The sequence below is a fragment of the Epargyreus clarus genome, unplaced genomic scaffold (assembly GCF_041222505.1).
Source record: "Epargyreus clarus isolate Ecla_fem2 unplaced genomic scaffold, WU_Ecla_fem_2.2 ptg000023l, whole genome shotgun sequence".
NCBI lineage: Eukaryota > Metazoa > Arthropoda > Insecta > Lepidoptera > Hesperiidae > Epargyreus > Epargyreus clarus.
This window is the reverse complement of record NW_027332230.1, coordinates 10798698-10813621: the sequence shown is the minus strand read 5'-3', so window position 1 is coordinate 10813621 and position 14924 is coordinate 10798698. Positions and strand designations below refer to the sequence as shown.

The following is a 14924-nucleotide window of genomic DNA, read 5'->3' as shown; positions in this document are numbered from 1 at the left end:
GTGTGGTCTGAATTAGCTCCAGCTCCACATGTACCATTACGTTAAGTTAACATTGTCAAAACATTTTTTTTAAAAGATGTGTGTTATGGAGTTTCTTTCGCCGCTTCTTCTCCATAACGAAACACCTTGTGAAGTGGTGGTAGTTGCTTTGACATTCAAAAAGTGATCTGTAAAGAACCTATTTTGAATAAAAAATTTTGATTTTTTTTTTTTTTTTTTTTTTTAGATGTAACTGCCAATATTTAAATTTGAAATAGTATCAAATTCTTGTAGATCAATTTATTGATTGAGTAAAATTTCATACCTACTACTAACGAGTGCTGATGAAATATATGAATTCATTTCAATAATCAAGTATGTACGTAGGTTTTACACTGGCGTAGTTTATTCGTTATATGTGTATAGAAGTTTTACTAATAGAAAAGTAATCGTATTTTCATTAAGTTGATTAAATCAAAAATCTGTGCCACATTAAAGATATAATACAAGTTTGAATTAATAAGTTTGTGGTACCATACAGTTATGGTCATATCACTGATAGGACATGATGTTTTGACCTTTCGGGCTACAATATTTTCTGGTTATTGAGACTTACACACGCTAATAGGTCACTAACTATTAAAGATAAAAATCAATAGTATTTTGGTGTACTCATTTATTGCTGTAATTCCTTGCTTCCTATCATTCCAAGAATCATCCTGGAATGATAGGACCTTATTCCATAAAATAACTGGGGGCCAAATGAACCATAATTTTGCCCCCATTTATTTTATGATCCTTACTTATCTATATAGAGGGTTGACAGTTTGTTATTTTGAAAAAAATGTTTTTAATAGAATTTCAACTTTGATTATTGTATTTGATCAATCTGTAATAAACTTTAGAAAATTATATATGAAAAAAATTATTAATTTAGTGCAATTTTAGAAATAAGTACTTGTGCAAAAAACAGTTTCATTTTGAAAAATATTGAAAACTGTATTTTTTTTCTCCAATTTATATAGTTCATATTATGTATCATCTACTTTGTTTCTTAGTTTAGTTTTTACCCTAGAATCGAACTGATTAAATGTAGTTATTGTTCATATTTTATAAACATTTATAATATTTATTACTTATTAAAAATGAGCATGTTTATTCTTTTAAGGAAATGTACCTTCAAAAATATACTTAAATATACATACTTGAAAGTAAATCCTTACTAAGTCGCATTAGCAAACTTTACAGCAGTGATTTAAAGTGAAATATTAAAAAAGAAATAAAATAAACTCACCCAATTGTTTTTAACTTATTTTGACAGACATATAAATATTCTCAATGCAACATTTATGATTAACTTATTTTTTGTAAATATTTCAAATCACTCTTTGTAAATTTTACTCAATGTTGCTTTTCCTTTTTTTGCTTTCCAAGCATTGAATTATGTATTCCTAAATATTCATCAATTAGTTCGTGCTAATGTTGATTATCATTTGAAATTTTAAATTACAATTGAAATAAATATTGCATGTCTATCTTAATGGAGTTTCAAGGTTCACTGGTGATAATTAGAATCTAATGAGTTTAAGGTAAGATGCAAAAAAACTGCTGTTTGTTGTAACAAAATAAATATTTATTAACTACCTTTTAACAGCTAATAATCAATAATGTCAGAAATTAATACTATTTCAATACTTCTACTATTGTGGTCATAAGTACCTATTTAGTGCAAAGGAGGCTGACGGAGAGTGACTCGCTGTTCATTCTTAGCATGTTTCTTCAGGAGATCCATAACTTCATTGTCATATTCCTTGGGTGTTGGGACCTTGCCTACAACCCAGTAGAATATGTCCCAATCATTGCTCGGAGAGTTGATGAGCCGGTCATACATCAAGGTCTGCTCTTCATTAAGTGAATCCAAGTGCTTTTTGGCGAAAGTGCTCAAGAGGAGGTCATTCTCCAACATTCCCCTTTTTCGAGATTGGTAGTGGAGCCTGAAATATTTATATTGTCATTAATTCTTTAATTTCCATGTAACGTTGCTTATCTTATAAGCAAGTAAGTTTTGGCATTTTCAATGATTTCATAATTTTGCTATAAAAATTGAGCCCTCCATTTTTATAATTCATTTAATTTTTTATTTTCGACTTATTCCAGCCAGTGAGTAAGCCAGACTTGAAAGTTAAGACTATTATTACTTTAGATCTTCTGGTTCTATTTTAAGTAATTCAATCTTGTTTTATAATATAATTAATAACTCCACTGATGATATAAAAATATGTGAATGTAGATATATTTAAAACCTATGACCAGGTCCGAACAGGGCTCTCGTGATAAAGAGTTCAAATATAGATTATTATATTATGATATTTTAGGAACCATTTTTGTTTAAGCAAATTGTTATTTAATATCATTATTATTAAATGAAGACGTGTATACCTTGCCTTCCTGGTCTCTAATGTTTGCGGCTTGTCAATATCGTATAGAGGTATTTCCATGTATGTCGTATCGACACGCTTCGAGGAGTCACTCATGAGCAGGACTCCCGGGCGCTTACATAGCGCATTGCACGCCTGGAACTTTAAAAAATAATATTTAATTCGGTTATACTGTAATATTATGTTATGTATGTGGGAATGGTGATTTGCGTAGTTTCATACTGCAATATAATATTTAAATGGATATAAAGTTATACTTACGATTCGGGATCGCAACATTTTATTTGTTAATGTATGTATATCCAATTAGATTTATTTTTATGGAGAGCCAATTGTTTAATTTTAATATTTTTAATCTTAATATGACAGAATTATACGACAATGACACTTGAACAATTTTTTTGACGTTACTGACAGACGCGCAATGATTGCCATTAATGTGCACATTCTTCACATTACAGACTGCTTAGTCTAGTCTGTAAGACTTCTCCTTAGATTAAAGTGTCTTATGGCGTCTAACAATCAGAAAATTCTTGCGTGTCATAGCTACCTTATCGTTCCCATGGCAACGAATTGTTTTGATTTTAATCACAAAACGTCAATAATAAGTTCGTATTCGTTGCTACAACGATAACTTTGTACTTTTTGGAGTGTAATAAATAGAATATAGCACCGTTTAATTATGTAAAAAATAAAGGATTTACATACAACGTATATGAAATGTCTTCTGTTCGCGATTTCATAATTACGGCATCAGGTAATGTTAAAGTTTATTTATATTGGAACTTTACATCGATTGTGGTTGTCTTTACGTTACTGGTATCGATTATCGTTTAAAGAACATCTACTTTTTGACTTCAGATATTATATACTATGTGATATCGATTTAATCATATATTTTTTAAAAGCAGTTCAAAGCTGGGATTGTATTATGTTATATTTCCAATAAATGATGTGCTTTGGTAATTTCTTTAAAGAAAACTTTTACAAGTCAAAGAACATCTCTGTTGAGGAGAAATCAGAAGATGTCCTGAGTGATTTCATTCACAACTCACCAACTCTACTGCAAACATATGTTGATAACAACAATCAGATTCATTTTTACACTGAGGTAAGTGAAAGTAGTGAAATAACTAACAAACTATTAATACAATCTAATATAGATTTCAAATAATTCAGGTACTGTTTGGCAAATGGAGATCTCCAACTATACAAAGTGATGAGAGCTAGGGTGCACTATGCTCCCACTTTTCTATATCTACAAGATCTTAAAAAAACTCTGATAGCGTCATTTAGAATACTTGTGTTGCCATCTTTTGTTGAGTTGTGAGAAGTTCTGATAATCTAGTTTCCTATCTTTTAAATTTTCAGATAAAAAGCAACTTAAAGAAATCAGTAATATTTTACAAGACAATCCCTCAAGACTTGATCACAGGAGATGCAATAAACCATATTAATATAATAACATTAACTACTAGTGCCGAAGAATCCTTGTATCAAATCATAAAACAAGTGTACAGTCCTCTTTTGGCTACAGTAAGTCATTTTATAATTTTTCATGTATTTATAACAGAAATTTGTTTTTATTCATTACATTTTCTGATATTGACAAGATGTCTTAATAAATACATTCCTCTGATTACGAAATAAATTAATGGAACTATTATCAAAATTTCAGGGAGGCAGTCTTTACTCAAATAAATTACAAAAAAATATTTTGGATTTGGAGTCCAATTTAAGGGCCCTTACACATGGCAAACTAGGCGAAAATATAAATGGTAAAATTATATACACTTAATTTTATTTAACAGACTTGGCCATTGCATAAATTATATGTATATTCCCCTTAAGAACATTTTTTACATGTAGTTTCTGTCTATAATCTATACAGTAATATTGACAATAGAAGATGAAGTGGACTACTGGAAGAGTGTTGGACAGAAGAAGGATGCTAGCAAGAAGGAAAGGGAAGCAGCATCTGATTTTTGTGTCCTATTTGAAGACATAAGTGGAGAGATAAGGTATTAAAAACTATATTTTCATATTTTTGCAATATTGAGTATTAATTTATTGTAATATATAATGTTGTTTTAAGATTAATGCAGTCAAGTCCAATGCAAGAAATAAGAGATTCAGCTGAAAATATTGGTGGAATACTAGATGATGTTTGGAGGTACACAACAATCCCATATCAGGAGGACAGGATGGCGCATATATTTGATATAGTGGGTATGTATAAAAATATATGACCAATAAAATTATCAACCTCAAAATTATCTAACTATTCATTCTCATGGTTAACTTTGGGAATTGGCTAGCCACAATATAGGTACCTACATATAACCAAATTTTTGTGACTCACACTAAGACAAGACAAAAATTAATTGTAATATAATTAACCATATCCATTTTTTTACAGGCCATATGATTTGTACAATTATACAAAGGGTTGTTTCTGGTAAACAGTTGTGGAAAATTTATAATGATTTGAAAGACAATGAAGTATTAACTCTTGTGACTGAAAGCTTGCAAGTCATACAGACTTGGATTAGCGCTTGCAAATCATTAACGGAAACATACTGGCCCAACTATGCACTCCATACTTGGAATGGGAAACCTTATATACCATCATTTTGTTTGAATTTCAAAAATAGGCTTCAAGAGGTAAAACAACATATTAATTATAAAAACAAAGCAATTTTTAAAATTATATATACCACAATATATTTAACGTCGTAAAATATATTTATTTATTATATAATAAAACAATATAGACTCGGTACACAATAATTAATAAAATGAGCAGATGTTAATAATGCAAATAATTTTATTACAGATTCATGATATCAGATCTACATATAATCAGCTGAGCAAACTTCTCACCAAAACTGAAAAAGAGGAACTAAAAACTGAACAGCTGTTTGAAGCTTTTGATAGTATTTATTATAAAATAAATATAACCTAGATATTGATATAGTATTTCACAAAAGAATGAATGAAAACAAACATTTTTACTTTTTAGATATAAATATATGGATATACAATGGACCAAACCAGTCTTGGGACAATGCAGTATCATTGTTTTCTGCTAATCTTCGACCCGCCGAAATTAAAATAGCTGAAAAACTCAAACCAAGGATGCGTAATACCTCAACCAAGCAGGTAACTGTATTTTTTTTATTAGGGAATAAAGTGGAAGTAGAGTTACATATATTTTTCATTTAGTTAGACATGTATTGCCAGTAGTCTTCAAGTCAATTTACTTTTGAAATTGATATTAAGGTCCAATTTGATTTAAGAATAACATTTAAACAAACATGTTTCTTTGGCTTGATTGCAGATGCTTTACGAGTTCACGAGGTACAAGACTCTCATAAACCGTACTCACGTGAAGCAAGCTCTTAGTAGTGAACTAGAAAATTTCGTTTCCTCGTTACTTTCCCTCCTGAAGAATATTCATAGTCAGTTGGACGCTGACGACGTGGACGTGAGGATGCACCAGCCGCCAGAGATGTCGCCGATCATTCAACAAGTGCAGTGGGCCAAACAGACTGAGGCTAAGGTATAGATCGTGTTTTTGGTGTATCTATGATTGTAAGAGTATACTTGAATTAAATAAACAGATACACAATAGTGTTCACTATAAAATTGTAAAAGGTACATTATAAAATTGTGATCCTTACAGAAACTGTTATTATTGTAGGTACAGGATATTCAGAATTGCACTGAAAATTATTTAAGTGAGTTTGAGGGTAGTTCAGAAGTTCTTAAATTGGCCTCTCAAGTGTTAAAAGAACTGAAGGATATGTACACTCAATTACATGAAGAGTGGTGTAGAGATCTTCAGGTAAGTTGCAGCATCAGCAAATACCATATAAACATACTAAATACAATTTAATCGATTGTTCTTTGTGCGTGTTGCGGTCGCAATTTAAAAAATATCAGTTGTGAAACAAAAGAGATAAAAATCTTAATAATTGAGTCCTAGTCTATTATATGATGATAATGGCAGGCACAAGTAAAGGACGGTTCGCTGGAGCTGTCCGCGGACAAGCCGGTGCTGCAGTTCTCGGAGCGGCGGCTGCTGGCGGTGAGCTTCAACCCGCGGCTGGTGCGCACGGAGCTGGAGGCGCGCGCGCTAGCCGCCGCCGCGCTGCCGCCGCCGCCCGCCGCCGCCGCGCTGCGCCCGCTCGCGCGGCTGCTGCGCCACGCGCGCGCGCTGCAGCAGGTACGCTGGGCTGCGGGAGCTGCACCGCGGCTGGGGCGCACGGAGCTGGAGGCGCGCGTGCTAGAACTGTACTTCCACACGCGGAAATAAAATAAAAATGGGAAAAACCAACGCGGCCAAAAACAGGAAATAGTCCGTTCAAAGACGTGCAAAACATCATAACAACTTTATTATTGCTTATAAGTTATCTTGCAGCTTGGCACCCACAGGTACGTCAGGTACAGGTAATGGTTCCGCTGAATATTACGACATATAGCAGAGATTGGATCTACGCCTCGGGAACAAGCCAAAGGTACAGTTCTCAGTCAGCTGCGTGGCTGAGCTTTAACCTGCAGTTATTGTGCACTGAGCTGGCGCACAAACCGTGCAGCTATGGCAGCTTTAGGTCCCTAAATTATAGAAATTGACATAGTAACAAATAAATATCAGAATATCAGGTTGGCATAACGTAGCCATCGTTAGTCTTTTGTAGATTTGTAACAATTATTTAATATACTAAATGATTAATTTAGGTGTTTGTTCTGGATCGCACGAGACATCGAATCCTAGTGTATGTACAAATAGCATAAAGAAAAAAAATGATATGAGGTATGACAATGTGGTTATTTGCTGTTTCCCTGTATTGTATTCCAGGTGGCGTCGTTCCACAATACCCTGGGCGAACGCATGATCCCGTCCACGCGGCCCATGATGCTGCAGGGGGCGCTGGAGCTGTCCGCGCTCGTGCAAGACCAGAAGCCGGTGTACTGGACCGATGCCGACCAGCTCGCTAAATACACAGACAAGCTTAAGGATATGGTATTGAAGTTGGAAGCTCAGGTGAGAATTCATTTTGTTTTTTTTTAATACTGTCGCATGTTTTTTTTTATCAATTTTTGTGACAAATGTAAACATGCTCAATTTTTATAATAACCTCACTCACTTCAGAGAAATTTACATTTCAAGTTTATTTAATGTTTTGCATATTTTTTTTTAGAATAGCTACTTGACCAGCCAGCATATAGCGATTCGGAATATAGTAGAAAAACTGTTGGATACTGAATTACTGGCTAAACAAGCTGAATGGAAGAAGAAAATAAAAGATATAAGAGACATAATTGAAAAGGTAAAAGCCTAATTTGTTGAATTTTATTTATTATATTTAACAATAGGTAATACATATTTTATTGTTCTAATAAGAAATTTAAGCGCATGATTAAATAAGCAATAAATATTCAGATAAACCGCTATTCTGTATTTTTATAAATATTTTTAACATAATATCTTTACTTTCCGATATATTCTGTATATTGTATTGCAGTTGTTACTTAAATAAAAAAAATCAATCATTTGATTCTAGGTAGAATCAAACGGCTACAAGAACACAGATATGTGGAGATCTCACTGGGACCTGCAGATATACAAAGCGTTAGAGTGTCAGTACATCAAGGCTTTGTTGTCGCTGCATACACATTTCCCTCATGTCAAGATTGATTTGATATTACGGTAAGTAATTATACTTAATTTAATGAGTAGTCTTTTCATGTAGCTATTGGAACATTTAAATGAAACTGTTGGGTGGAATATCTTCACAGTAGTGAAACATACCTACCTCTTTCGTATAAGATATTTTTTTATTGTTGTTATGCAAATGTAGTAATATATATATATATATATATATATATATATATATATATATATATATATATATATATATATATATATATATATATATATATGATTACAGTATTAAAGAATCAAATAATAAATTATTTTGGTGAAAATAATATGTTGAAAAAAATACCTAGTTTTATTTTAAACTTTAAGATTAAATATATTTATATTTTAATGAAATAAAAGTGTATTGCATCATAACTTAAAATTAAATTAGTTGATTTATTGCCGAAATAATATTTTTGAAAAAACTTTCATTATAGAAGGGGTTTCACCAGGCAAAATCATCATTTGTCATCATGCCCATTATATGACGATACTACTAACATTTGTGCTATCTTATTTTTTTATATTCTCAATGGTATAATGGTACAATATGGAAAACATAATGTGCTCCTAGAAGTACATCACTGATTACGCGAACGCTTAGTTGTCATCATAGGCGTATTTTTAATATTATGTATCATCACACTGTTACAGAGACCACATGGTCCAAGTGCAGCCGCCGATGGAGGAAATCCGTGCACAGCACTACCACACCCTGCGCCGCCTCGTGGCCTTGCCCGCACAGTTCGTGGGGCTCAAGAGTTCGTTAGCAGAGAACCAGTCCATATTCGCCACCATCGTCGAAAAGTAATTATATTATAATTAATATGGATAATTATGAGTATCCTTTAGCGTGTAATTCTCATGATCGTATATTTTTAATATTTTATGAAAATATAAGAAATATTTGTGTGTTAAATAAAACGCATTGTAGTATTTTCAATAATATGTAACGGGATTCTTTTTTTTGGGATATTGGGTCAACTACTTTATAAATTTAATCATTATAGAATCGAGTAGCCAAACATTATCTTACACACGGTCATTTCATTCTTCATTCATTCGCTAGTAGTTCATTCGTTCATATTAAATGATATTGTGAACCTATTTAATTTCGATTTAGATCCTTTTGTGAGGTGACTTGTTAGAAAGGATATACTGTTTAGCATTTTATTCTTTAAATTATAGTATTGCGGGAATAAAAAAAGCAAATATTCTCAACCTAATATTAAACGTAAATATCCTCACAGACACAGCTGGCTCGGCAACAAAGCAGTGGGAAGGTTAGAAGCGGCGTTGTCGGGCGTAGAACGTGTGCGTGATGCCTGGGCTCACCGCGCCGCGCTCGCGTGTGTGACAGACTTGCCCGCTCTGTGTGAGACGCATGTGCGGGAGCCGCAACACTGGGAGATCAACTTTAAGGCTTGCAAGGCGTACGGACAGGCGGTCGCTAAGATGACCTTGTAAGTATATTCGAACGAATCTTAAGTTCTGGGCGATTGGGGTGGCGCAAGTGCTTGGACGTGATTGACCCTGCTGTGTGCTACGTACCTGCGGGAGATACAATATTGGAAGCAGAACTTTGGCTTGTAAGTTTTACGGACAAGTGGTTGTTAGGATGACCTTGTAAGTGTGGATCTGTAGTTCAAGGCTTCCAAATCAGGCTATACTGCAGGACTTACTACGTAGGAAGATTCACGAGTGGTTTAGGATTCGCAAGTGTCAACCTTGTAGGTGTGAAGTTTTAAAAGAATGAATGAACGAATCATTATATCTTCAAAATGTGAAACAGCATCACTTGTTACAAACAAGGTTTAATTATATATTAGGTATATATTAATTATATATTAGGTATAATGTAGGGAATACAATTGATATTTATGTAAATTCAAGCTCATATGTCCGTAATGGTCCATTAATAACTTCCTAGAATCTACAAAATAACAAATGCTTGTTCCAATAACTTTACTTTTATTAACAGCGAGGACGAGAAAGTCGAATGGATATCAATCGGTACAGTGGGTCTGCGGCGCGAGTTCGAGGCGCAAGCGCGGCAGCTGTGGTCGGCGCTCGTGGCCGCGCTGCAGGCCAGCTGCCGCGCCGATGCAGACGAGCTGCACAGCTTCATAGCGAACGCCCAGCTCGTGCTGGACAACACCACGCTACCCAAGAACACTAGGGAACTCGCTGATGTTACCGCTAAGCAGCAAGCCGTACAGGATAAAATGCCGCAGGTATAGTAATAATATATACTACTTAAATTACAATTTAGGCAAAGGTAAAACTCCAGTGGTTCGATTTCAGCGACGCCGTATCTATTTCTTCCCAATAACAACAGTGTTAAACGCTTCTGTATTCTAGATTGAAGGTTGTGATAAGGGAGACATACTTTTTCGAGGCATTCCAGCTTAGTCGCATATGTGGTCGACCTCGGGTATAATATAATCGTATCTGGGGTTGATTACAAATATCCATGAGCACCAGCAGCCACGTACCACCAGGTAGCCTGAAACCTCGATTGCTACTGTAATGTTAAAAAAATAGGGAACTAATAGTCTAATTAATAAGATACACATAGGAGAAACGTTAACAACTGTTATGTTTGCATTTTTCAGAACAGCGATGACATCTTAACATCTGCTATATTACATAAAGGCAATTGTGTGTTGATTAAGATTTTTTTTTTACAGATGGAACAAATAGTAGAGAGCTTAAAGAAGAAAGGGCATATGTTGCGCACTTGGGGAGGCGATCCCTTCGTCGACAATACAATAAAGGATTGGCAGAAGATACGCGAGCAAATGACAAGCCACAAACAAATGTTTGAACATCAGGTAAGTACGTTTTCTTCATGAGTATAATGTTTAATAATTTATAATTTAGTACAGGTAAAAAATATATAGAATAGATTTGAATTTTTGAAATTACTTTCAATGCAAATTAAAGTTTACCCAATTATTTTATTCACACGATGCATGATTGCCTCAAGCCAATCTACATGATTTTATATAAAATGCCTTAAATATTTACTAACATAAAATCAATACAGCTAAAAGTAAATAGTGGTACGGCGGCCTTATAACATTAATATAGGACAATACGCACAACGAAGAGAACGCATTAGGCATTTAGTCCATAATATTTAATTAAAGGCATATTGACGCTAATCGCGACGACCTGTATATTATTAAAGAAAATTTCATTTTCCTGCTTTTGTAGGCCGACTTAGTGAAATCTAGCCTCAATGGTGAATGGGAGAACCTATCTAGTAGCGTGGAAGCTTGGACTTCTCGTTGGAGTCAGGCAAAACCACGGCTTGAGGACACCCGTGACGTCACGTACTCTGAGCTGATGGACAGATGCCACTCCGTGTTTGAGGCCCTCGCAAATTTCGATAAATATCTCGCTGACAGAGATAACTTGATGTAAGTTGATTTTGTATTTTTATTAACAATTATAGTTTAAGATATTACAACAAGAAATAAGTCTCTATAATAAAATGTATATTAATTTTAAAATTCATAAATAATGGCTACTTTAAAATAATCATTGCTATCATCACTATTATTTCTCGTAAGTACAACAAATATCTTTTATTAGACAAGAATGTGAGAAGTTTAACATGAGATTTGATGCCACCGAAATATGGAAGGAAGCTGAACAACTAAAAACAGAATATGAAATGATTTGGTCTACCCTTAAGGAGTATCATGAAGGTAATGTTCTACGTCTATTATTCTTATATTAATCCAATTAATAAAGGTATGCTATTTTTGAAATACAAATATGTATATTGAAATATAAAAATATCGCGAACATAGTATTGGTGAAATGAATAGGTTCAACATAAACATTTACCTGGGAGTGTTATAACTCAATACTAATATTTAACTATTACCGATCTGTAGATAATTTATTATTATAAGTAGTGAGGGTGCAAAACTCTTATCTTGTCCTAGGCTGTCATAATCCATCCGCTACTCATAAAAAAAGTTCATGTCTGGAGTAGACTACAAATGTTCCTATGTTCCTAAGACTAAATTAGAATCACTCGTATAAGAAGCCTAGCTCTACCAATGTACTAAGTATACATTATCATACACAGAGTGTCGAAAATATGGAACCATATGCCTGTGTGATCTACCCATTCCTTGTAAACTATGTTTCTAGATTACACAATAATTGCTGAACAAGAGTGGATGGTGTTTCAAAAGAAATTACATTTACTGGACGAATTTGTGATGAAATGGAACACTAAATTAGAACCATTTACCATCATTACGATATTCATAAAACAAGAACTGGAGAAATATTCTGTAAGTAAAATTATTTTCTTGAATATGATAAACATTTCAGCACTTGCGTATTCGTTAAGCCATATAAAAAACCATTGGTTACATGCTGATGAATATTGTTCAACAATTTGTTATTATTCGTTAAACAATGTTACAACAAAAACATTCAGACGAACATAAAACTTCCTCCTTTTCGAAGTCTGTTAAAACATGAAAACATTACTAAGGTTTCTAACAATAAGTGAAAAAAATGGAGAGTAACAAATGGTAAATAACATTTTGAAATCATTTTATAACTGTAATGTGATAGCTCCATTAAATATATTTAACTATTTTTTTTGCTGAAAATATTTTATGATTTGAAGGATTTATCAACGGCCCTTAAGTACGTTCGTGGGGTAGACTTCACGGAGCGGCACTGGCGGGAAGTGTTCAGCCTGGTTGGAATGGAGTATAAGAAATCAGATACGCTTGTACTGAAAGATTTCCTGAATGTCGCTTCTAGTATCAAAAAGCAGATGAAAGAATTACAGGTAACTGTTTTATGAAGAATGATTTTAAATTTAGTTAATATTGTTTACTTATTGAAATTTGTCCCTTTTTTGCTTGACCTACGCTCGTATAATCATATTTATGATTATTTTTTGTTCACAAGGAAAACGACTATTAATTAATAATTAATTAATTAATAATATTTTTTATCCAATTAAAAATATTTTTTGATATCACAAGTCTACGATGTAGAATAGGAAAAAACGGATAATATTACGTTGAGCATGATATTATTTTGTACTTATTTGTGTGTAATATGTTTCCTCATAACTATAGAAAATTTCGTCGGCGGCGTCAAACGAAGCAACCATAAGATCGGCGCTTAACGACTTGGAGCTGTGGTACGCGGGCGCTAGGTTCACTATCATCTACAACAACGACAAGGCGAACCGGCAAACGCCCATCGTAAAGGACTTCAAAGAAATACTTGCTAAGGTTCGACTACTTTAGTACTTTATTCAAATGACTCAAGCAGAATCCTTATAATTTATTTTTGGTATTATTTTTGCCTAGGTTCTCATATTTGATACAACTAAGTTCAAAAATTGAAATAAAGTGGTTGGAGGGCGTGATGTCAGTGGGCGGCAGTAGCCACTAACCATTAGATGGTCTGTATGCTCTCGCCTGCTACTTCCATATTATGTAAAAAAAAACTGAAAGATTACAGGATTATGACTTTTTAATAACCTATGAAATAAAAAAGACGACTGAAAGACTTTTTCACACTCATAGCCCCGCACTAGTAGTCCGTGTCGTGGGTGCCATGTACACTTACATAGACGAATACACAAACACCCAGATTGACAGACAGAATTCTAAATTCATCATTTAGTTAACTATATGACCGGGGATTGAACCCTTTGCGCATCAGATCGGTATGGTCGAATGATGAGGCTTGAAGGTGGTAGAACCCTTAGTGGTTAACCATCAGGTGGACTGCATGTTCGTCTGCTATTCCTATATTTCTATATAATATAAAAAATGAGAGTAGTTTATTTGGAATGTATCTATAATATGTAACATGTTACAGAAACGTCTTTCCTCTACCACAGTTTTCAAAAACAGCAGCGTTTAACACTCCAATTATAGCGCATGAATACCATACTAATACTACTACTAATAATACCTTTAGTCCACTTTTTAACCACCGTTTTACTACAATCATTATCAAACAGAAAAAAATAAGATTCAATTACAATAAACGGCCTTCGTACAACCATAATGGAACTCACTGAGCGTAATAATAGTATTTTTAATTAGTCCAAGTAATCCGGCAGTAGCTACTTACCATCAGGTGCTTAGGTACGCCTATATAATAAAAAAATGAGAATAGTATAGTTGGAACGTAAGTATAACATGCAAGATGTGGCAGGTGGAGGAGCAGCAGTGGGTGGTGTCGTCGCTGGGCGGCGACGCGAGCGCGGCGTGGGCGCTGCGCCTGCGCGCCGCGCGCCGCCTCGCGCACGCCGCGCACCACGCGCAGCGCAGGTGAGGCACGGATGTTGTTGTTTCTGTTTTGTAATCTGTACCCTTACCATGAGTTTTTACTTTTGACAAATATGACTGTTTTGGTATTCACCTGATACCTTTTGAAGGTTTCCCCTTCGTTAATAAAAAAAAATAGATACGGTGAACATGATTTTGGATTTCGTTCACTGGATTCGACCGCTTGGTCATGGATACCGGTCTACGATCTTGTAGGTCCGGTTAGATTCTTAGTCGGGTAGATATCTAAATAATGATAGACTTACAATACCATATACCAGATATGGCTATCTTCTGGCCATTTAGAGTTTATTGACATACTCATATAGAGTTTATACATTAAAGTTAAATTAAAACTTAGTGAATTTCAAACCCCATTTTCTAATTTGATTGTTTCATGGTACTTTCTCACATCAAGTGTTTAGAAGTAAAAATTCTTGGAAAGTTATTACCACGAATTGGACACGG

At 34.1% G+C, this 14924-nt stretch overlaps 2 protein-coding genes across 2 annotated transcripts in view; one reads left to right on the top strand and one right to left on the bottom strand.

Annotated features, from left to right (window-relative positions):
• Window positions 1–1590: 1590 nt before the first annotated feature.
• Window positions 1591–2838, bottom strand: LOC140751918 (succinate dehydrogenase assembly factor 2-A, mitochondrial). The gene is made up of 3 exons (XM_073086029.1): window positions 2679–2838; window positions 2419–2558; window positions 1591–1973 (listed from the first exon to the last, which is right to left on the bottom strand). Exons 1-3 carry the CDS (start codon window positions 2694–2696, stop codon window positions 1703–1705), a joined length of 429 nt encoding a protein of 142 aa, XP_072942130.1. The 5' UTR covers window positions 2697–2838; the 3' UTR covers window positions 1591–1702.
• A 178-nt stretch (window positions 2839–3016) lies between these two features.
• btv (dynein cytoplasmic heavy chain beethoven) overlaps window positions 3017–14924 on the top strand; it is a 61223-nt gene continuing 49315 nt past the window's right edge. Inside the window, exons 1-25 of the mRNA XM_073085801.1 lie at window positions 3017–3174; window positions 3395–3528; window positions 3789–3953; window positions 4096–4195; window positions 4309–4438; window positions 4513–4646; window positions 4837–5081; window positions 5254–5353; window positions 5440–5579; window positions 5758–5979; window positions 6121–6264; window positions 6430–6645; window positions 7279–7464; window positions 7622–7750; window positions 7985–8130; window positions 8779–8931; window positions 9375–9587; window positions 10106–10358; window positions 10815–10958; window positions 11344–11549; window positions 11725–11840; window positions 12295–12440; window positions 12785–12952; window positions 13248–13406; window positions 14344–14459. Of these exons, the coding sequence (XP_072941902.1) occupies window positions 3138–3174; window positions 3395–3528; window positions 3789–3953; window positions 4096–4195; window positions 4309–4438; window positions 4513–4646; window positions 4837–5081; window positions 5254–5353; window positions 5440–5579; window positions 5758–5979; window positions 6121–6264; window positions 6430–6645; window positions 7279–7464; window positions 7622–7750; window positions 7985–8130; window positions 8779–8931; window positions 9375–9587; window positions 10106–10358; window positions 10815–10958; window positions 11344–11549; window positions 11725–11840; window positions 12295–12440; window positions 12785–12952; window positions 13248–13406; window positions 14344–14459 (3902 nt within the window). The 5' untranslated portion in view covers window positions 3017–3137. The remainder of the gene's footprint in view (window positions 3175–3394; window positions 3529–3788; window positions 3954–4095; window positions 4196–4308; window positions 4439–4512; window positions 4647–4836; window positions 5082–5253; window positions 5354–5439; window positions 5580–5757; window positions 5980–6120; window positions 6265–6429; window positions 6646–7278; window positions 7465–7621; window positions 7751–7984; window positions 8131–8778; window positions 8932–9374; window positions 9588–10105; window positions 10359–10814; window positions 10959–11343; window positions 11550–11724; window positions 11841–12294; window positions 12441–12784; window positions 12953–13247; window positions 13407–14343; window positions 14460–14924) is intronic.

What these genes read in the sequence shown, in the direction of transcription:
- LOC140751918 (XM_073086029.1), bottom strand. An exon ending in TTAGAGACCAGGAAGGCAAG is followed by an intron (nt 1,974 to 2,418) that starts GTATACACGTCT and finishes TAAATATTTCAG; the next exon opens with GCTCCACTACCAATCTCGAA.